The sequence below is a fragment of the Mastomys coucha genome, unplaced genomic scaffold, assembly GCF_008632895.1.
Source record: "Mastomys coucha isolate ucsf_1 unplaced genomic scaffold, UCSF_Mcou_1 pScaffold22, whole genome shotgun sequence".
NCBI lineage: Eukaryota > Metazoa > Chordata > Mammalia > Rodentia > Muridae > Mastomys > Mastomys coucha.
This window is the reverse complement of record NW_022196905.1, coordinates 134,905,316-134,928,756: the sequence shown is the minus strand read 5'-3', so window position 1 is coordinate 134,928,756 and position 23,441 is coordinate 134,905,316. Positions and strand designations below refer to the sequence as shown.

Here is a 23,441-nt window from a genome sequence, read left to right as displayed (position 1 = left end):
CGAACCCCACTCTAACACCAAGTGAGTTCTACTCCCTATCTGAGCCCTGTGACTCACTATGGAGTACCTTTATTTTCTATGGAATAGGGGTGACGGGGGAACACTGAAAAGAATATACATATAGATGACGGATGGGCACAGTATGGCCCTGGGGCTCAGGAAGAAGGCCAGGCTTGTGTGGGGAGTCCTTGTGTGGGAGAATCCTGCTGGGGAGCTCTGATCAGACCCTGAGAGATGTGGGAACAGAGAGTGCCAACAGAATGTTGGAGTCCACTGTTTAGAGAGAATGAAATGAGAGCAGGGTAGGGGATAGTGTGAATACTGACCACCCCCACTGGAGCCCCACTAAAGAAAGCTCAATATCACCCTAAGACTCCCCAGGATGGGTGCAACCAGACTGCTGGCTAAGACAGGGAGAGGCCTAACCTCTAGGAAGCAGCTTCAGATGAGAGAACATTTTTTGTTTTGTTTTTCAAGATAAAGTTTCTTTGTGTGGCTCTGACTGTCCTAGAACTAGCTCTATAGATCAGACTGCCCCTGCACTCAGAGATCCACCTGCCTCCTGAGTGCTGGGATTAAAGGCCTGTGCCACCGCTGCCAGGCCAAGAATTTTTAAAATTAAATTTAAAAATGTTTTGTTTTGGATTTTTTTGTTTTGTTTTGTTTTGTTTTGTTGTTTTGTTTGTTTTGTTTTGTTTTATTTTTGGCTTTTCGAGACAGTTTCTCTGCCTAGCCCTGGCTGTTCTGGAACTCACTCTGTAGACCAGGCTGGCCTGGAACTCAGAAATCCGCCTGCCACTGCCTTCCAAGTGCTGTGATTAAATGTATGTGCCACCACTGCCCAGCAAAGAAAGATTTTTTTGAGACAGCAGCTCACAATATACCCCTGGTTGGCCTGCATCTTGGTATATAGAACAGGCCAGTCTTAAGCTAAGATTCCTCCCCCTGAGTGGGGGGCGGGGGAGACAACTGGCGAGATGGCTCAGCGGTAAGAGCAATGACTACTCTTCCAAAGGTCCTGAGTTCGGATCCTAGCAACCACATGGTGGCTCACAACCACTTATAATGAGATCTGACGTCCTCTTCTGGTGCTGTCTGAAGACAGCTATAGTGTATTATGCCGGAGCGAGTGGGGCCGTCTTGAGTTCAATTCCCAGCAGCCACATGATGGCTCACAGTCATCTGTACAGCTACAGTGTACTCATACACATAAAAATAAATAAATAAATCTTTAAAAAAAAAAAAAGAGATTCCCCTACTTCTGCCTCCTGGATGCTGGTATTAAAGGTATACATCACAATACCCAGTTCCAAATGGATTTTCTGTGCATCTCTCTTCTGTGATTTCTTCCAGAGCCATCCCACCAGTGGCCCACAGAGACCCGGAGAAGTGGAAAAATTGTGGCAAGATCTCAGAGCGCCCCTCCACTCTCTTTATACAAGCTCTCCTGCAGCCCAAACTTCTGATTCTCCCAAATGCTGGCATGATGGCATGCATCAACATGCCTGTCTTAGTTTTGGTTACTGTGATGAAACACCATGACCAAAAGCAACTTGGGGAGGAAAGGGCTATTCAGAATTCCATATGACAGTTTATTATCAAAAGCAGTGAGGGCAGGAGCTCAAGCTGGGCTGGAACCTGGAGGCAGGAGCTGATGCAGACGCCATGGAGGGGTGCTGCTTACTGGCTTGCTCCTCATGGCTTGCTTGGCCTGCTTTCTTAAAAAACTCAGAACCCTGGGGCTAGAGAGATGGCTCAGTGGTTAAGAGCACTGACTGCTCTTCCAAAGGTCCTGAGTTCAATTCCCAGCAACCACATGGTGGCTTACAAACATCTGCAGTGGGTTCTGATATCATCTTCTGGTGTCTCTGAAGAGAGCGACTGTACTCACATACATTAAATAAATAAATAAATAAATAAATAAATAAATAAATAAATAGGGCTGGAGAGATGGCTCAGTGGTTAAGAACCTGACTGCTTGAAGGGCGGTGGTGATGCATGCCTTTAATCCCAGCACTTGGGAGGCAGAGACAGGTGGATTTCTGAGTTCAAGGCCAGCCTGGTCTACAGAGTGAGTTCTAGGATAGCCAGGGCTATACAGAGAAACCCTGTCTCGAAAAAAAAAAAAAAAAAAGAAGAAGAAGAAAAGAAAAAAAAAGAAAAGAAAAGAAAGAAAGAAAGAAACTGACTGTTCTTCCAGAGGTCCTGAGTTCAATTCCCAGCAACCACATGGTGGCTCACAACCATCTGTAATGGGATCTGATGCCCTCTTCTAGTGTATCTGAAGACAGCTACAGTGTACTCATATACATTAAATAAATGAATAAATCTTTAAAAAATATAAATACATGCATACATGCATACATACATACATACATACATACACATACCCACGACCACTAGCCCAGGGATGGCACCTCCTATAGTGGAATGGACCTTCTCCCATCAATCATTAGGTTTTTTATTTGTTTTTTGGGTTTTTTTTTGTTTTTCAAGACAGGGTTTCTCTGTATAGCCCTGGCTCTCACTCTGTAGACCAGGCTAGCCTCAAATTCAGAAATCTGCCTGCCTCTGCCTTCCAAGTGCTGGGATTAAAGGTATGTGCCACCACTGCCCAGCTACAGTTGGATCTTATGGAGGCATTTTCTCAATTGGGGTTCCTCCTTTCAGATGACTCTATCTTGTGTCAAGCTGACATAAAACTAGCCAGCACTGTACCCAACTTCACCCCAGAAATCTGAAAGCAAAACTCCGGCTTCATAGCCAGCTCACTAGGGGAGAAAGGGCCCACATGCAGAAGAGTCCAGGTGAGGATCCACCTGGCCAGAGCAGGTGAATTATGCGAGCCTTGGTCTCTCTATCTGTAAATTAGGCAGGCAGCATGCCCTGGTGTGTCTCTGGGTGCCTATGAGCAAGCAGCTGGGCACCTTTGCTGCCACAGGTATTCTAGAAACATACACACCTGGCCTTACTCATCAATCACTGCCTGTTCTTCCTGGGGAATCCGGGGCCTGTCAGAGATGAGGCTGGATCTGGGGACTTTGGACTTGGTCATGAGGCCCTGCAAGGTCATAGAAAGGCTATCAAGGGAGGGGCAGAGAGATGAAGGCATAGCATGACCTTCACTGCCTGTGCACTGGAGGACCTTGACCCTGACTTTCCTTTTTCAGAGTCCAGGCATTATCGCACAAGGCTGAGGCCAGACTCAGATGGATCTGGAAGCGGCTCCTTCACTGTGGCTGATGCCGAGTGTACAGAGAAGGAACCCTAGGGGTAGGTGGCACTAAGGGGTTCTCTCTTAAAGCCAAAGGCCCCCAAATGATCAATAAAGGGTCCCACCTCCTTGCCCTACGATTCATTCTGAGTAAGAAAAGTAAGAATGCTACCCTCAAGGCAGCTTCCAGAACCTTCCCCACTAGTGCTGCACAGGAAGGAGAAGGGCTCTGCTAGGGGCTTGCATTCCACAGCCAGCCTAGGGGCTACTTTTAACTCCTGGGAGCCCTGTCTCTCATCTCTGTCTGGCACCCTCCAGGTTCAAAGCCATCTTTCCCTCACACACAGGGGCAAGGACACTTTAAATACAGTGTTTTGTTTGGTTGGTTGGTTTTGTTTTTATCAGGTGGAGTCCAGGGTCCTAGAGACCCCCTGTTTTGGCCAGGCAGGCTCATCTAAAGGCCCCTAGAATCTCTTACTTCCCTCAGCTTCACAGAGGGTGGGTGAGCTTCCATTTTCCAATATACTGAGCAAGGCCTGGCAGAATTCCTTAATCCCAAAGAACCCCAGTTTACTAAGACAGCAGGAAAGCCTATCTTTGCCTTTCCTTCCTCCCTCCTTTGTGCATGTGTGTGTGTGTGTGTGTGTGTGTGTGTGTGTGTGTGTGTGTGTGTTGTCGAAATGGGAATTGAAATCAAGGGCTCTGAACCATGCTTCCAGCCGTATTCTAGGTAAGTGTTCTACTACTGAATTATAATGCTAGCTTTTTTACTTTTCTCTTCTCTTCTTTTCTTTCCTTCTTTTCTTTCTTTTTTTCTTTCTTTTTTCTTTTTCTTTTCCTTCCTTTCTTTCTTTTTTTGAGACAGGGTTTCTCTGTGTAGCCCTGGCTGTCCTGGAATTCACTCTGTAGACCAGGCTGGCCTCAAACTCAGAGATCTGCCTGCCTCTGTCTCTGTCTCCTGAGTGTTGGAATTAAAAACCTGTCCCACCAACTGGCTTCTCTTTTCCTTTTATATTTTAAGAAGGGTCGCACTGGGTTGCCCAAGTTGCCTTTGAACTTACTCTAAAGTCCAGGCATCTCTTGAACAAAACTGTGATCTTCCTCCCTCAGTCTCCTGAGTGGCTAAGATAACGGGTGTGTGGCCTCAGGGCCAGCACCAGGCTTTGTCTACCTTAGGTCTGTTCTAGGCATGGAGGGGATGGACTGCTGGGCCAGCAGGACTTGAGTCAGCGCTCGTGGGGGTTCAGAGGCCTCCGGCTGTTTTACTGGTCTCCACTGACTTTCAGAAGGATAGATGAGGCTGTCTGTCACTTGTCATTGCTGGCTCAGGTTGAGTTTTGATAGCTCCACAGGCCTCAGAAGACAGTGTCGGCTGGCTGGCATTGCTCCAAACTCCAGAGACACCAGGCCGCATGGCCAGATTAAAAAGAAATGTTCCTGTGGCTAGTCTGTGGTCAGGATGCATCCACTATCCTGGAGGGTTTCAGGGAAGCTAGGTACTCCTGACCATTATGTGGCCATGGCCCAAGTGTCATCCCGCTACACGTCAGCACGCACCAGGAAATCTGGTCCTCCAGCCCTCTCCTCTTCCCTCCTAGTGCCTGTGAGGGCTGACTACGGAAATTGTGAACCTCACTGGATGGGATCCAAACACAGGGAATTCCATTGTTCTGGCTGCGGCCCCAGCATCTGGGGGCTGGGCCCAGGCTGTACAAGTACAACTGGCTTCTGGTTTTCTCCCACTGGTTGCAGGTCTTGGGACTTCTCAGGAGCCTCAGACCAATCACTTCCCTTCCTAGAGGGAGAGCACCCAGGGGACTCCTGACCTCAGTCCCTGGGTCCTCTGTTTCAAATGCTTCTGGGAGGTGCTCCCTCCAAGAACTCAGTCTTCAGTTTTTGCTCCACATCGACTCTTTCTTTTTTTCTTTTCCAAGACAGAGTTTCTCTGCATAGCCTGGGAACTCCTGGAACTTACTCTGTAGACCAGGCTGCCCTCAAATTCAGAGATCCACCTGCCTCTGCCTCCCAAGTGCTAGGTATGTGCCTCTATGCCTGGCCCACATAGACTGTTTTATTCCTGCCTTTAAAAAGATTGTAGGGTGGTATTTGTACAGGTGTATATTTGTGTGCAAGGGCACTCACCACACATATGGGTATAGAGGCCAGAGGTCAACATCATGTAACTTCCTCTATCATTTCCACATTATTTTTGAGATGAGGGTCTCTCACCAAACATTGGCTACTGGCTGGCTAGCAGGTCCCAGGATCCACCCACCTTTCCATCTAATGCTGGGGTTATGGATACGTGTATAGATACCTGGCCTTTACACAAGTTAATGGCTTCACACTCAGGTCCTCATGCTTGCACAGCAAGCCTTCTACCCACTGAGTGATCTCCCCAGCCCCTTGGCCCTGTCTTTGGCTCACAAACTCTACTAGAGTCAAATAAAGGAAGAGAGGGAGAGAAGAAAGGAGGGCGGATTGAAGCAGGAAAATGGCAGGTGGATCTCTGCCTCCTTTTCTAGGTAAGGTTTTACAGCTTAGCCCAGGCTGACTTCAAATTTTCAGTGTGTGCCAGGCTTCAAACTTGTGATCAGCTTCCCAGGTGTGTGACTTCATACCTGGCCTTTGCACATATCTTTTGGGGAAACGCAATTTGTCCATCATTATGAGTTCTTACATAGTGCGCAGGCATTGTGGCCTTGTCATAAGAAAATCTCCGATCTGATGAAGCTTCTGGGGAAGGGCTGGTGAGGGAAGGGTTGGTGGCCTGATACCAGTCCACGGTGCTTCCTGACAGATACTTGATTCTCTGGTTTTCCTGGACAGTGGTGGGACCTGAACCTCAGTTCCTCTTCCTAGAGAGTGGTCAACAGTGCAGCTTCCAGCCATAATTGTACTTCGATGGGCAGGAAGAATAATCACAGTGCTAGCCAAAGTGGGCGGGGTGGAGAGCCTTCCTTCCTGCCCTGTGCCCGCTAAACCCCGTTCTCCCAGGAGACAGGCTGCCAATTTCCTGAGGTTCCTCTCTGCAGTAACTCTCTGAATGGCATTAGCGTGGGGGCTCAGCTTCACCAGGGATGTGCTGTCTGTACTGCTCCACACTGTGTATTAGGGAACCTTTTCTCTATGACATTAAGAACATTTTTTTTTCTGTGCATTGGTGTATGCTGGTGCGAGAGTGCTGGATTCCCCGGAACTACAAACAGTTGTGAGCTGCCATGTGTGTGCTGGGAATTGAACCCAGGTCCTCTGGAAGAGCAGTCAGTGCTCGCAACTGCGGAGCCATCTCTCCAGCCCCTACAATTACATTTTTTCTCTGCACAGTGCACACTTGGTGGTCAGAGGAACAATGTGTGGAGTCTCTCCTGGACCATGGAGGACTCAGGTCATCAAGCCTGGCTTTAAGCACCTTTACCTGCTCAGACACACACACACACACACACACACACACACACACACACACACACACGAGCCTCTGCTTTTTTTACTTTAGACACCCCTTGTATCTTTTCCTTCAAGGACTGCACCCCAGGAAAGGGTTTCACTGACCAAACATACTACTAATTAGTCAATTACTACTAATTATCACATTTCTTGTCCCCTTCCCCCTCTGCCTCTTTTTTAAAATAAGGTCTGACAACTTAGCCCAGGCTGGCTTCAAATTTGGGATGTGTGCCAGGCTTCTAACTTGCGATCAGCTGCCCAGCTGTGTGACTTCAAACCTGGCTTTTGCACGTATCTTTTGGGGCATGAAACTTGTCCATCAGAGTGAGTATATAATGCACAGGCATTGTGTCCTTATCAGAAGAAAATCTCCAATCTGATGAAGCTGCTGGTGATAGGAGGTGGAACTCCCAGATCTCATACCTACACAAATGAACCTTGGCCATCATTACTATTGTTGGGACCAATCAAGGATACAGGGCCTTCTGTGGAAGGTGCTAGAACAGAGGCCAGAAACTTTCCCAGCCTGTGATGACCGTCTCTGATGTTACTGTTCATCTTGGAAACTACAGAACCCGCAAGGCAGAGGTGGGGGCAGGGCTAGTCCCCACTCTACAGGACAGTTAAAGAAACAGCCCTGCCAGGTCGGTTGCAGTGGGCATCTTACTTGCCTAGCCAGGTCCGTTGGAGTGGGCATCTCACCTGCTGCACTGACTCTGGCAAGTCTTCTTTGACACAGGGCCGAAGCTCAGCAGCCTGGGGGTGGGGCAAGGGCAACATTCACTGCTGTTGGCCCTGGAGTAAGAAGCCTAAGAACTTCTCACCTATAGCTCTAGGCTGTTTCCCAACTAGGTGGCCTTCTCCAGCCATCCAGAGCATTGAAACCCACTGCTCTGTAAAGGGCCTCTGCCCTTGGGCCATAGTGCAAGGGAGGAGATGCCTCGGGCAGTTGCATAAACTGAAAGACAGGTCTGTCAGGAAGCCACTGCCCAGCCTGTCAGGAGTGAGGCTACCTAGCCGTTGGAGAAGCAGTTATGTGTCCGGTTTCTAAGAACATAAGGCCCCAGTGGATATGCAGGCCACCCAGGGAAGAACAGCAAGAACTGTGTCCCTGCTCCCATGCCCTTGCTATAGGCTGTGTCCTGACCAGTAGCCTAGTTTCCAAGATGGGAGACAGGGAATTAAACTTCCTTTTGCATCTTTAGAATAATGCAACCCAATGAGGTGAGCTGGTTCAAGCCTGTTATCCCGCTGCCTAGGAGGCTGAAGCCAGAGGACTGCTGAGCAACTTACAGAGATCCTGTCTTGGACATAAAAAGTAAAAAAGGAGGTTGGGGATTTAGGTTGGTGGTAGAGTGCCTGGCTTGCATGAATAAAGCAGAAGGGTATTCAACAACCTATTTGCCCATCATTGCCTTACATGCGTCTTTATGGCTTATGCGCTAGCTAGGCTTTGTTCTGAGCACTTCACACTCGTTTTATCTTCGCAACGCATTTTCTCAGACTAGAACACTGATGCCGAGAGGCTAAGTCATTTGCCCAAGATCACACAGCTGCAGCTCATGCAGATCATGCAGATCATGTCCATCCTAAAGACAGGTCACTGGTTCCCTGGCAGGCCCTTTCGAGGGCTGTGTGGAAACGAGATCAAACCAGAGAGCAAAGGCATGGGACGGAGAGGAAGCTACACATGAACCTCGGATTCCAGCCTTCGTGGTCTACAGGGAAGAAATGGCCGAAGAGGTTGAGGGTCCTGTCTAAGCCGAGAGGTGTGACTAGTAGACAAAAAGACCAATGGCAACGCAGGGGGCAGGGCCTATGGGAGACATGCCGATGGCAGCCCGGAGGCAGAGACTGCCTTGGTGTGGGCGGGGTCTGCAGGGTGCCGGCCAATAGCAAAGTGGGGGCGTAGCTTAAGGACCGGGAGGACGGCTGGGGTGGGGCCTGAGGGCGGTGGGCCTATGGCGCTGTGGGGGTGGGGCCCTGAAGGCGAGCGGGCGGGGGCGCGGAGGGGGCGGCGGCAGCGGCGGTGAACAAAGAGGCGGCGGGCGCGGGCGGCCGAGCGGAGCCGAGCGCAGCCGAGCCGGGCCGAGCCGGGCCGAGCCGGGCCGGGCCGGGGCCCCTGGTAGCAGGCACGATGAGGGCAGCTGAGCAGGGGTCGGCGGGTCCCTGAGCCCTGTGCATCCGGCAGCGAGGGAAGCCCGGCGCAGCGCCGGCGGCCGCCTACCCGCCATGGCCGGGGTCAGCTACGCGGCGCCCTGGTGGGTGAGCCTCCTGCACCGGCTGCCGCACTTCGACCTGCGGTGGGAGGCCACCAGCAGCCAATTCCGGCCCGAGGACGCGGACTACCAGCAGGTGACGCGCGCCCCCGGGTGCGGGGTCAGGGGCCCCGGGTCATGGCCCCTCCCGTGGAGCTGGAGCTTCCCCATCCCCTTTCATTCTAGGGGTCGCCTCCAGTTCACTGATAACCTTTCCAGGGATTAACGTCGAACGCCCCCTGGAAAGTGTTCAGCCCCTCTCTGTCACCAGGGCCTCCTATCCGGATTGACGGAGCTGCCTCCCTCCCCTGATAGACCCCCTCTGATCCTATGGGTTTCTGGCAGGCCCATCTTCATCCTTTGGGCAGTCAGCTGCTCCCCAGCAGAGCCCCCGCTAGCTGAGGCTGGATCCCTGGGTTCAGGCAAGAGGGTATTCCTCGTTCTCTTCCTCCAGCTAGGGAATCCCATTGCCAGACTGTTGGTGGGTGAGGAGCCTGGGCCATGGCCAGCCTTCTGTGGCTGCTAATGACCCCTTGCTTCACGGTCAGACTGTGGGATGTACACAGGGTGTCGCGTGGTTGTGGGAAACCAGGGTACCAACAGTATCTCAACCCAAGGTGGAAAATGAGGCCTGGCTGAAGTGGGGCGAGTGGGCCTCTGTCTGGGCTGGGGGCCATGGGGCACTTGGCAGCCCTCTCCCCGCGAAGCCCTAAGTCTGGCGTCCTGCCAAGTCCCAGCACCACCCCCCTCTACTGAACCACTGTCATTTGAGTGCAGAGCAGGGGCACCAGGGCTGTGGGCTTTTCCTTCCTGCTCGAGATTCCAGAAAAAAAAAAAAAAAAGATCAGCCCACTTGATCACCGAGCACTTCAGAGTTTCTGTTCAGGGGCTCCTGGGACAGTAGCCTGGGAATCAAGTCCTCCTGGGGCTGTGCCAAATATCTCTGCCGCCCTCCTCATCTTACTGAAGTTGAGGGTGAGAGAGGGTTTCCCCCGCTCCCACTCTGTGCCTACCTGACCCAAGCTCCAGCAGCTGATGGTGTTCTTGAGCAGATTAGAACAGGTGTGAGGGGTATGGCAAAGCCTGAGCCCTGAGAGACAGCAAGGAGATGCAAGACCAGGACCTCACCTGGGGATTTTGGGGGGAAGACCAGCCCCGGGTGAGGGTGAAGGGACACATGTGGTTTTCTTACTGTGTGATGGTATTGTTATGCTCTTTTCCTGGAAGAACTGTATGAGCTATTCTTGGAAAGTTGCCTACCTAGGGTTTGCCTGATTGTCAGTTTTGATGGTCCACTGGCACATGGGGCAGCCAGGTAGCATTTCCTGAGGTCGGTGGGCTGCCACCTGCTCCTGCTGCAGGAGGAACTTGCTGTCACTTCTCTGGCACAGCTGTGACAGGGAGAGGGTGAGGGTTCAGTCCCTGCAGCTCTTGAGAATCTGAAGGTATTGAGTAGTTCAAGGCCCGGCTCTGTAGATCCATGGGCCTGCAGCTCTGTGGCCCCAGTTGAGCCTGGTCCTGCCTGCTTTTACTGCTCTGCTGTAGGAGGCCTCTGACTCACTCTCCCTCCTGCCTCCTCTCCCAGGAGCAGAATTAGCCACTGAATAATTCACGGTGTGGAACCCAGCCTGACTCCATCCCCCGCCGCCTCCACTCCTGAAGCCGGGGCTGTGGATGTGCATGGTGCCCCTGCCCTCTGAGCTGATGCTTCAGGCTCAGCGTCTCTGAGCTTCGTCACTTCATCTTGGGATTGGAACGGATGGTTTTGCAGGGTCACCTGTGGGGAGAAAGGCAGGAGCTCCCCCATTCTGGGTGGGTGGGTAATGGTTTCTCACAGGCTCCATCCCATCTTCCCTGGTGAGGTATTGCTAACTCTGTGTGTGCCATTGAATATGCATGCATGTCGGGGTGGCTATCCTGTTCTAGGGTACCCTCTCAGCAATCCACCCTGCCCATACCTGAACTGTGTCCCTCTAGGGAAGAAAGCTGCTGCATCTCCCATCCTGGGGATAGCAGGCATGTCTTTTGCTCTCTTTTACACTCATGGCCCACTGTCTGGAGCCTGATGGAACCCACAATTAGACTCCCAGTCAAGCCCTGTGTGGAGCTGCCTGTTCTTGCCTCCTTTCACATGGGGCTGTGCAGCTGTCTGTATTGTACACACTGAGGCTTAGCCTCAGTCAGGGAGCATTGGGGGAGACCTTTTTACCCATACTTCCTGGAGCCCACAGCAGGGTTGGGCTCAGATCCTGCTGCTACCTGGACTGGTGAGAAACCAGTACAGAACCAGTATATGTATATAAAACCAGCATAGAGCATCAACATGCCATGCATCCTTTACCCAGGAGGTGGTGGAAGGTGCACATTGTAGTGTAAAACTAATTGGGCCCCCTCTTAGAAGCCTGTAACAGTGCTGAGTGGAAGGACCACCCAGAGTCACTCACCTGGTAGAAGCTCCTGGCATCTTCTTAATGGAAGGAGCTCTGCCAGACTGGTCCGGTTCTATACTGGTTTCTTACCATGCAGTCCCCAGAGGCTGCTGGTTCGGCTCCTCTGGGGTTGGGCCATCCCCAGCATTCCTTAGCTCTCCCATTTCACTGGGGTACCTGTATTTTAGAAGCATCTGTGTGGGTAGGTGCATTCACCTCACGGGGAGGAACTGAAGTCCTAGACAGAACAGGACCCAGAGGCTCTGGGACCTGACACAGCCCACAGCCAGCTTGTCCTGACTGAAGTCTTGGTTTTCATTTGGCCCTATCCCGGCTGCCTGTGGATCCTAGGCTTGGGCTTCAGACCGCTCTCAGAGTAGAGTATGGATACCTTCTGACCTCATTCTGGTGTGGGGTAAATATCTGCTTACTTATCCGCTATCAGCCCTCATGATCCCGCTTCTATCCAATTCACGCTCTTGGCTTCCAGTCTCTCTCTGTCTGGTTCACTGTCTCTATCAGTTCAAGGCAGGCCCAGAGTCATTTGCTGATGGAGAGCTGTTATTGCTAATGATGGGGTCAAGAGCAGGGGCTGTGGGGCTTGGCAGTCTGAGAAGGCTTCCTGGAGGAGATATTACCTAGCCTGTCATGGAGACTACCAGCCGAGGCTTGGGACTCACCAGCTTTCTCTCTGACTCAACTGTGTACCATCCCAGTCTTGGTATACAGGCACACTAGCTTTTTGGATAACTTACCTGTCAGACTGTGGGACCATTTCCTATCAGTCCTGAGGCTCAGATGCCTGATAAGACTTACGGAAACCAGGCATGGAGGTACAAACCTGTCATCCGAGCTACTCGGGAGGCAAGTTCAAGGCCACCCAGGCCTGCAGAATGAGTTCAAAGCCAGCAATTTAGCAGATCCTATCTTTTAAAAGGGGGATGTGGGGTGGGGGTAGGGAATGCAGTTTAGCACTTGCCTAGCTCTAGGTTTGATCTGCAGCAACATCAATTAAAAGGGAGGAGGGGACCTAGGCGGTGTAGTAAGGGCTTGAGAAAGCACCCTAAATAATGGGAACAAAGTAGGCAAAAGCGTGAAGCAGAGAAGCCCAGGTGTGTCAGCTCAGAGACCCTCTGTCTGAATGGCACAAGGGAACATGCTGCCTAGAAGGTACTGGGCACCCTGTGTCACAGGCCACTATTTAGGTTGTAGTTGAATAGCCCTTGGGACCAGGGATCTGCTCCCAGAGCTTGCAGTTGGCTCATAAGAGCTGGGCCCCTTGTTGTACAAGGTCAGCGGCATGGCAGGCAGGTTGGCAGCCTGGCTGTGTCCTCTGGGCAGGGCTGGCTTCATTGTCATCCTCCTGACTACTCAGGAAATGAGCTCTGTCTGAAAAAGCAGCCTTATCGCCTGCTTCCAGCTTACACAGGCAGTGCGCATCTGTGGGACACTCGGATGGGGGGGCGACCATGCAAAGATAAAGGAGCCACCCAGCTGGAGTCCGTCCATGCGCTTGCATTTTTTGGGATGACGCCACTTGAATCCAGAGTTGCATTGCATACTGCCATGTTTCTTTCATCTTTTCCTTCCTCCCCCACCTCCACCTCCACCCCGATGCTGGAGATCAAACCCAGAGCCTCGTGCACACCCCAAGCTTTCTTGTTTAAAAAAAAAATTGTTTGCTTTGTTTTTGAATTGTGTGTGTATATGTGTGTGTGTATGTATGTGTGTAGTGTGGTATGTGTATGATATGTAAGTGTACATATTCAGTACGTGTGTACATTCCTGTCCTTGTGCCTTGTTTGAGGGAGGAGTCTCTTGTCGTTTGCCCATGCATGTGCCAGGCTAGCTGGCTGGCAAGCTTCTGGGGAGTCTCTTGCCTCTGCCCGAGTTCAGCTTTATCTCGATTCTGGATATCTGAACTCCAGACACACCAGAAGAGGGCATCAGATCCCATTACAGCCTGGAATTGAACTCAGGACCTCTGGAAGAGCAGTCAGTGCTCTTACCTGCTGAGCCATCTCTGCAGCCCTGGATTCCTGAACTCAGGTTGTTATTCAGAAGGGTTGTACCCACTGAGCCTAAGGGCTGTCCTTGAACCCAGGATGTTAAGGATGAGCTGGTCTCCACTGCATCAGTACTCCATGACACTGGACCCTCTCTGGAGCCAAGTTGAGTCTTCTAGAGCACCCTCTGGGTGGAGCAGGGAGCAGGGGTCCTGTACATGGAATGCAGAGCTTCATGCATTCCAGGCAAGTGTTCTACCAATGCAGCCACATCTCCAGCCTTGGTTTAGACTCTCAGTACTTCTGGGTGCTTCCCAGCGTCTCATAGTGCCGACCAGAGCTCTGAAGTTGTAAGTGAGAAAAGGCCCCATTCAGACCCCCTGTACACCACCACTCTGTTCCCCCCCCCCCCAAGACTAGAGCTGAGTGGGAGATGAAGGTCTAAGGAACAGGGGCCGTGTATTAAGGGAGGCAGGCAAGTCCCTACCAGGCCTGCTTGACGGTGCATGGGTGTGTGTTGTGGCTAATTACTGAGTCCCAGGGGAGTATCTTGGACCAAGGAGTTACTTATGGCCAGGGATGGTGAGACTGTGACTCTGGACCATAGCATCCTCTCTATTCAGGGTGGGTGGCCAGGGCTACACTGCCTAGATCTGGAAAATGCTGCGCCATTTGATCGGGCCCTGTGTTCAGCTATGCCGTGGCTGCTGCTATAGGAACCTCTGACAGTGCCACCATCAGCCCCAAGACCATCTCTGGCCATGTAGTTTTGGTCTCTCCAAAAGTTCCAAGAAGAGTCTTTTTGGTTTTTCAAGGCAGGGTTTCTCTGTGTAGCCCTGGCTGTCCTGGAACTCACTCTGTAGACTAGGCTGGCCTTGAACTCAGAAATCTGCCTGCCTCTGCCTCTGCCTCCCAAATGCTGTAATTAAAGGTGTGCGCCACCACTACCTGGCCCAAGAAGCCAGGCAGTGGTGGTACATGCCTTTAATCCCAGATGCAGGTGGATCTCTGAGTTCAAGGCCAGCCTGGTTAAGTTCAGGACAGCCAGGGCTACACAGAGATATCCTGTCTTGGAAGAAAAAAATAAAGAAGGCTTCTGTTAGGGAGGTATAAGTGGTACGTGCCTATAATCCTAGCACTTGGAGGCTGAGGCAGAAATATCATGAGTTTGAGGCTAGCATGGCTGTCTATCCTGTCTCAAAAACAAGCAAAGGGCCAGGCAGTGGTGGCGCATGCCTTTAATCCCAGCACTTGGGAGGCAGAGGCAGGCGGATTTCTGAGTTCGAGGCCAGCCTGGTCTACAGAGTGAGTTCCAGGATAGTCAGGGCTACATAGAGAAACCCTGTCTAAAAAAAAAAAAAAACGAAAAACAAAAAACAAAGGGACCGTTGAGATGGTTTAGTGGGTAAAGCGCTTGGTGCACAAGCCTGAAGACCTGAATTCAGACCCCAGATCCCAGGTAAAAGGGAAGAAAAAGCCAGCCTCACAAGGCTGCCCTCTGACTTCCACAGTGTATAGTGGTATACATGGCTCCACACGCACATAATAGATTTAAATATAGCAATAAAATTAAAAGAACAAGTTGTGTTTTGTAGCTTGCTGACTTGATAGCGAGTTTGCCTAACCTGTAACAAAGTTCAGCCCCACATAAACCACGGTAGTGATGCACACCTGTAATCCCAGCACTTAGAGGTGGAGACAGTGGATTGGGAAGTCAAGGCTACCCTCCCCTACCTAGGGAGTTTAAGGCCAGCCTGGGCTATGTGTGACTCTGTCTACTGACAAACACAAAAATCAAATCCAAAGGTTCCTGGGTAGAGGTTGGGGTCAGACTTCCCCAAGGCTGTTCTGAGCTTTCTCCAGGGATGCTGCTCCCTCTGGCTTCCTGCTAGGCTCAGCTAGCCAGGAGACCCTCTGCCAACCCTTTCCCTCCTGGACCCCTCTCCTGCCTCACCCGGTGTGGCACTACCTGGGGCCCATACTGGGTCATTTGGCCACTACCTGGAGCTCTTGGTCATACTCTGGGGGAGCTCTGTGCTCTGTTGCCCTGACCGATAGGCGCCAACTGCCTTGCTCAAGGGGCTTATATTGTTCATTTCTAAGCTCTTTTCTAGGGGAGCCCCTTCCCCAAGTAGTATTGGAGTTGGACATTTTGTCCTCTTGAGGCAGAGGTCCTTGGGATGGACACATGGATTGGGGCTCCTGGCCTCTCTCTGTGGACTCAGCTTTGGAGCTGCAGTGGGTTCCCCTGCCTGCATACACCCTTCACCCAAGGCAGTTCTGGGAAAGCCTAAAAGAGGAACCTTGCTATGGAGCCAGGGCCTTGGGGTCGGGGAGATGGGAAGTACCTCACATGCTCACCAAGGGATTGAACATGTGACCAGGTAGGCCAGACCATACTGGACTTGAAGTCCCTTGTATAGTTCTGTCAAACTGGGTGCACATATCTATTAGTGGTTTCTGGTGTCCTTGGTCCAGGTTAGGTGGTTGCTGCAGCCCAGAACAGAGACACTCTAGAGCCACTTGCACTGCTGGAGATAGAGACATGGGACACTTTCCTGAGGGCTCCCTGAGCTGAGGTTCAAGGAGGGGGCCTATCAGCATATCTGACAGTGGATGCTTCTACAATGAGGCCCGAGGGACACTAGTGTATGAATGCATAGTTCTGAGTACCTCCACTTAAAGTCTCAGGGTGAGAGAACAGTGGTAGTAAGTTGGGCCCCCATTCTCCCTTCCCCCGCTCCACATAGCAGTCATCATCTGACTTGTTCTCTCGGCCCTGCCACGAACTCACTGTCACGGAATTTGTGAAACCCAAGCCTGGCCCAATGGAAAATCTGTTTTTAATTTCTGGCCGGCATCACTGGTTCCTCAGCCCAGTGTGTTGGGGGTGGGAGGCCCATGGTCATACAGCCAGCTCAGCACCCTGGCAGCCCATCAGGGACAGTGGGTGGAGGACCCTGGATCCCCACTGTGGGGCTGTGTGAGAGTGGGCTTCCTGGCCAGCACTGGATATCTGAAGGCACAGATGGGTTGGCTCCACTTAGTAGTCTGGGGACCCCCAAACCTCAGCCTCAGGGAGTCTGGTCTGTGGCTCATACATGCTGAGCCAGCTGTATGCATGCTCAGCTACTTGTGTGTCCCTCGTGATCCCCGGGCATGGGCTCAGCCTGGTGGGCCCTCCCCTTTCCTCACTCTGGCCTAAGACGCATGTGGAGTCTTAGCCTGACCCAGCCGGCTTTTGGAATAATAGCCCCCTCCCCCCATGCCACCTCATATTTTCTCTCTTTCCTTTGGCAGATATAGGGTTACTATTGGAAGCTTTCTGTACAAGGGAGAGGGTACCAATTCCCTGCCTTCTCTTATACCTCCTGTCCATGTCCCATCCTTGTGTCCTGGATCCCTTCCTGCTGCCTGGCCCCTTCCTGGGCTCTATATCACAGGGCTGTCTTTGAGCCCTGGCTCTCCTAGGGTGCCCAGTCAGGAGACCCCACAGTGGTAGTCTACATGACCCACTTCTACTTCCTGTTTCCCATGGCTACTGAACTGTGCTGTTGGGGTCTTTAGAGCTCTCTGGTGGCCCAGAAGGAATGCACTCTCAGCCTACATCCTTAGTCCACTCTCTGGCGATTTATCCCTACTCCAGGCAGACAGATGGGACCCTGGTGGCTCGTCTCTATCCAGGAAGGCTGTGGCTTTATGCTCCTCTAGATTACTGTCCAGTTCTTCCACACTGGTGGGCCCGGAGCCTCAACAGTGCTGCGCTGGCTAGTCTTATGTCACCTTGACACACAGACTAAAGGCATCTGAAAGGAGGAGACCTAAACTGAGGAAACACCTCCCTAAGCTCTGGCTGTAAGGTGTTCTCTTAGTTATTGATAGGGGAGAGCCCAGCCCATTGTAGGCGGTTCCATCCCTAGGCTGCTGGTCCTGGGTTCTCTAGGAAAGCAGACTGAGCAAGCCATGGGAAGCAAGCCAGTAAGCAGCACCCCTCCATGGCCTCTGCACCAGCTCCTGCCCCCAGGTTCCGGCTCTGCTTGAGCTCTTGTCCTGACTTCCTCCAACCAAGGACTATGATCTGGAAATAAACGCTGAATAAACCCTTTCCTCCCCAACTTGCTTTTTAGCCATGGGTGTTTCATCACAGCGATAAAAGTCCTAACTTAAGACAGATCCCACCTGGAGGTTTGCTCCTGGCCTTTTACATGTATTACATATGTAATGTGGTTCATGGGTATTGTCTCTGGGGGCAGGGGCTGAGAGAGTCACAGTAGGGGACTACTGGGAGCTGGGGACGGTGCTGTCTCTTGCCCACCTTTGCTGGCAGCCTGATGTCCTGCAGCCCACACTGTGACCAGTAGCCTAGGACAGGGATGAGTGCCCGCTCCACCCGACTGAGCCTCTAGATCGCTTTTACCACAGACGGAAAATTCCATGTGGTCAGAGCCTAGATGCTGAGTGGCATTTCCTATTATCATCCTCAATGGCCTGTGGGCAATGGTGGCTGCTCTGTCATTGAATACATTGGCCTAGTGCCCCCATGGAAGCATGTCCTCTGGGATCTGGCCTCAGAGACTTGGGAAGAAAGTCACACTGTCTCAGCCAGCAGTCCCACAGGGCCTTCAAGTGTCTATGCTGATGTGCTATCCCTAAGTATAAACAGGAGGGTGCCATCCCTTCCATCCCTGGAGCTCAGTTTCAACTGGATGTCCCTGGCCTTGGGGACTGACTGTGAGCTTTCATTATAGCTGGCCCCATCTGGAAGGAATAGGTCGTGCCAGAAAGTTCCCCCGGCTTCTTGTGATTTGGGGGGGGAGGAGAGTCTCAGTTTATTCCTGCTGTGGTTGAACATTCTCTGGGCACATGTCCTGGGAAGATTGGAGGATAGTCTCCCCAGGGCTTGCAGTACAGATGTTAGCAGCATCATCCATCCCCGTGTGACCCTGGCATCATGTTCTAGTGTCCCATTGGTGATATGTAAGCTAAGCTGACCCCGAGACACAGTGGGTAGAAATGTGGTCAGAAGGAGTTTCTTAGAACAGGCCAGACTAGGATGGGGGAAGGGAGCAGGTGTGGACACTTGACTGCCCTGAGAGTAAGAAGTGGAGAATGCCAGGCACCTGGCATGACTGTCACTACTTATAGTTCTTGACTAGCTTTGAGATTTTTGGGTGACACCCTTTCTTTGGGCCCCAGGGTGCCAGATTTTGGGGGGGTGACCATAGGATTTCTTTCTTTCTTTTTGTTTTTTCAGACACGTTTTCTTTGTGTGATAGTCCTGAATGCCCTGGAATTCTCTGTAGAGGCTCCAACTCACAGAGATCCAACTACTTCTGCCTCCCAAGTGCTGGGATTAAAGGCATGCCCCACCACTGCCCGGTACCATCGGGTTTCTTAAGGCTTTCTCTCTCTCTTAACTTTTTTTCTTAGACAGGATCTCACCGTGTAGACCAGGCTGGCCTCAAACTCACAGAGATCTGCCCACGTCTGCCTCTCCAGTGCTGGGGCTAAAGGTGTGTACCTCCACCCCGTAAGAGCATAGGAGCCCTGGGACTCACAAAGCCACACCTATTGATACTAGTATGTGTAGGTACAACTGTGAACAGATGTATGAACACAGGCTTGAACGTTTGAATGTAGATAAGAGTGTGTGCTTTCCTTGGCTATAAACCCCAGTGTATTCAGCTTCCCCACACCCCTCTGAAGACATGTAGCTTTTTCTAGGGCTCCCCACAAAGGTAGACTCCAAAGCCTGTATTCCCATCAACTTGTGTATTTTCCCAGGCCCCACCCACCCAGTGATGCTGATTCCATTTCCCTGACTCTGACTCTTTCCCTTAGATTGGCTAACATTCCTGTCCATCTTTTCTATTTATGTGTGTACGTGTGTGTATTTGTACACCCACATACGTGCCATAGCATGCATGTGGAGGTCAGAGATCAACATGTAGGAGTTGGTTCTCTCCTTCCACCATGTAGGTCCCGAGGATCGAACTCAGGTCTTCAGGCTTGATCACAAGAGCCTGTGCCTGCTGAGCCATCTCACAGACCAGTGTGTTCCTCTATTCGGGGCCCCTCTCCTCCCCTTCTGTAAGCTCAGTACCAGTAGCCCCTCCCTGCACAAAGGCTGTCGTCGGCTGGGTCCCTGCAAGTCCCTGTCATCTTGTGGCATTTTGTGAGCCTCCCTCTGCAACACAGTAATTCCATTTGTGAACAGGAGTCTCACCCCCACCCCCAGATCCTGTCATGGGACATACCTTACAAAACATGTTTTCTTTTCTAGCAAATGGGAGGATGTGGTCCAACCAAGGAACCGCTGGGTGTACAGGCCTGCCCTGGCCACAGAAATGAAGCCTGGTGCCTGCCATGTTTCTGGGATTCATCGCTAGCTCCCTCCCAGCGAGGAGGTGTACACTCTAGACATATGGGCCAAAATGGGGCTGGTTGACACCCAGGGAGAGAGTAATAGTCAGTTGCTCTCACAGGTCTCTACAATCCTTTGCCTGTAATGTATGAGGACCTACAGAGGATTGGTACTTTCTGTCCATGTCTAAGGCATGAGCAGGTGGACAACAGATCCAGAGGGAATCCAGGGAATGGTGTATGTAGTTCAAACATGCTGGTGTTTACTGATGGCTACTGTGCAGGACCTAGTACCTGGCCCTGTCTATGTGAGGTCCTTGGGACTGCTCCCTGGTCTACAGGCAGGTCCTGGATTCTGTCTCCAGTGCCTGCTTCAGGCTGGCCTGCCCCTGTCCCCACCTGCCTGTGCACTCCTGGCTCAGCTCTCCTGTGCTGTGGAGAACTTTCTGATGTAAGCACTCAGGCTCACAGGATGGCTATGGCACACCCCCAACTGTACAGGTTCTCCTCTGTGCAAGGATGGTGGACCTTTCTATTCTATACTACAAACGTAGCAAGATGCCTACCTCCAGTGCCCTGCAGCACCCAGACTGCTGGGTAGCTACAGGGTACAGTGTAGAGGGACAAGGTGAAGCTGGTGGAGGATGGGCTGTGTGTGGCGTCCTGGTACAGCTCTGGCCTTTGCCTGAGGGTTTTTCTGCACTGGGCCACAAGCCCCTTAGCCTTCAGGGCAGCATCGTGGCTTTGGATCACAGAACCCTAGTTCTTGGCCCACATTAACTGAACGTGCAGGCAGCACCTTCATGTCCAGATGGAAAGTAGGGAGGCCTGTCTCCAGGTGTGGGAGCCAGCTGGCTTCTGGGAGGGCAGGGAGCGGCATCCTTTTGCTGCCTGGCAACCGTCTCCTGGGAAATGGCCCATGGGGTTGCCAGGGCTGTTGATGGAACAGCCCGTGGTCCCCAGGGAGCTGGGCAGAGTTGTTCTGCCTCCATAGCTCCTCTGACTGGTCCCAAGGAGGGCACACTTGTCCAAGGGCCATCAGCAATCCCTCTTTGACTGGGGAGGATGAGGAGAGGTTGGGGTGGGTCCAAGAAGGCTCAGAGTCATAGAACCTGCGGACAGTCTGGGCAGGATCAGAAGAAGTAGCTGTCTAGCATCTCTCAGCTGTCCCAGTTGCCCTTTAATTAAAGTTCAGTGCCACTCTGCTTCTGTACCTTGCATAGGAAGTGAGCTGAGAACACACTTCCGCTACTGAGAGAGCCTGTTTACTGGCCTGTCCTTCCTGTCTACTTCTCTACCTCTGTGTGCGCGTGTGCATGCATGTGTGCGTGTGTGTGAAGGGGGAGGGCAATTGCATGGTGCACATGTGGAGGTCAGTGTACTTCCTGCATCAGGGGTGTGCTCTCCCTCTGCCTTGTGGATCCTAGGATTGAACTCAGGCTGTCTTGGTACCAGTACCTTTATCTATTGAGCTATCTCAGATTTTTTTGTTTGCTTTTAAAATAAGATTTATTTTTATTTTATATGCATGTGTCTGTGTACCACATGCATGCTTCGTACCTCCAGAGGCCAGTAGAGGGCGTCAGATCTCCTTCTGATTGTTGTCTCAGGTGTTAGCTGCCATGTGGGTGCTGTATTGAACCCCTGTCCTTTGGAAGAGTATTTAGTGCTCTTAACCATTGAGCCATCTCTGTAGTCCTAGCTTTTTTTGTTTTTTGAAATAGAGTTGTGCACCATATTCTATAACTTTGAACTTACTGTGTAGTTCAGACTGGACGCCAACTTACAGGAACTCTCCTGCTTCAGCCTCCCAAGTTCTGGGATTACAGCCATGTGCCACCTGACATGACACATGGCTTCTGAGGTTTCTTCACTGGGGAGAGCGTGTGATCAGGCAGACTTAAAAATGCAGAGCCACTGGGAAGAAGGGCTGACATAGGACTGTGACCCAGCCTCATATCCTCTAGCATGCTTCTTCTATCTACTCGCCCACTCTCAGGCATTGCTGCTGCTGGGGGCCGCCGCCCTGGCCTGCCTGGCCCTAGACCTCCTCTTCCTGCTCTTCTATTCCTTCTGGCTGTGCTGCCGGCGGAGGAAGACAGACGAGCACCTTGACGCAGACTGTTGCTGCACCGCCTGGTGCGTCATCATCGCCACACTTGTTTGCAGGTGAGCTGGAGAAGGCTTGAACAGGCCTGAGACTTGTTCCGGATGGAGGGGGCTGGAGGGCCTACGTGGAGTTGGGGTGGGGGCATGGTTAGGGAGATGAGAAGATCTGGGGGGTCTGGGTAGGGCCAGAAGATAGGTGGGACTCGGGGTTTGGAGGACAAGGTAGGGCCAGGAAATAAGCAGAGCCAATAAAACTGTAGGATGTGGGGTAGAGGAAAGGAGATTGGGGGCCATCAGTACCAGGCCTGGGTGTGGGGTAGAGGAAAGGAGATTGGGGGCCATCAGTACCAGACCTGGGCTGATGGAAAGGCACAGCTGCAAGCTCTGCATCCCATGGATTTGCCTCCCCTAGCGCGGGCATAGCAGTAGGATTCTACGGCAACGGGGAGACCAGCGATGGCGTTCATCGAGCCACCTACTCACTCCGCCATGCCAACCGCACAGTGGCAGGGGTCCAGGACCGCGTGAGTAGCTGGCTGGGGTGTGTTCTAGAACCTACTATGTTCATCTGGTAGTGCAGGTGACAGCTCTGCACCTGGCTCCAGCTTATATTGTTCCTCTTGAAGGTGTGGGACACGGCTGCAGCCCTGAACCGCACAGCGGAGCCCAACCTGCAGAGCCTGGAGAAGCAGCTGGCTGGGCGGCAGGAGCCACTGAGGGCTGTGCAGCGGCTGCAGACCCTCCTGGGGACACTGCTGGGCTACACGGCTGCCATCCCGTTTTGGAGGAACCCTGGAATATCGCTGGAGGTGCTAGCTGAACAGGTGGACCTCTATGACTGGTACAGGTGCGCCAAGCTTCTTTCCCACCTTCCCGCTAGGGTCCACCCCACCCGGGTAGAGCGTTGTCCTCTTGGGACTGACTACTTTCTACCTCGTTGCCAGTCACAGCAAGAATCCCTGTGGGAGGAGGTGCTATCTTATTCAAGAACTGACATATGTCTAGTCAGACTCAGTGGTATACAGCTGTAATCCAAACACTGGGGCAGCTGAGGCAAAGGGGTTAGGAGCACCAGGCCAGCCTGGGCTAGATAGCAAGACCCTACCAAAAAGCCACAAAACCCAGGCTATTTACCTATAACCATGCCTGGCTTATACCTGTGTGTGTCCACAGGTGGCTGGGGTACCTGGGCCTGCTGTTGCTTGATGTCATCATCTGCCTCCTGGTGCTGGTGGGCCTTATCCGAAGCTCCAAGGGTATCTTGGTTGGGTGAGTCAGAGGGGAAGGTGGGCTCCTGTGGGTCCCGGGATAGAGGAATGGGGTGATGGGATGAGGTAACATAGCCCTGCCTCTTCTCCGATGGTGAGACTCGGGAGGCTCTGGCCATGAGCATCTCCCTAAGAGCAGCCTTCCTCTCCCTGAAATGCCACACTGCTGTGACCAGTATCATGAGCCACTTTCCTGTTTATTGGTCATTAGAAGTGCACCTCCCTTAGAGCCTGCACAGAGGGTACTTAGAAGCCCATCTGGCCAGGTCTCAAAATAGTGGAGGAGACACCAGGCATCCTGGCTGGGTTCCAGTCCAGCTCTGCTATTTACCATGTCAGCCACCTTG

At 52.1% G+C, this 23,441-nt stretch overlaps 1 protein-coding gene across 3 annotated transcripts in view; it reads left to right on the top strand.

Annotated features, from left to right (window-relative positions):
* The first annotated feature begins 8,678 nt into the window (after window positions 1–8,678).
* Window positions 8,679–23,441, top strand: part of Ttyh3 (tweety family member 3) — a 29,038-nt gene continuing 14,275 nt past the window's right edge. For all 3 annotated transcript variants that reach the window (XM_031338530.1, XM_031338529.1, XM_031338528.1), the window contains exons 1-5: window positions 8,679–9,016; window positions 21,717–21,886; window positions 22,239–22,350; window positions 22,453–22,673; window positions 23,000–23,095. In XM_031338530.1, coding sequence (XP_031194390.1) covers window positions 8,894–9,016; window positions 21,717–21,886; window positions 22,239–22,350; window positions 22,453–22,673; window positions 23,000–23,095 — 722 coding nt within the window. In that variant the 5' untranslated portion in view covers window positions 8,679–8,893. The remainder of the gene's footprint in view (window positions 9,017–21,716; window positions 21,887–22,238; window positions 22,351–22,452; window positions 22,674–22,999; window positions 23,096–23,441) is intronic.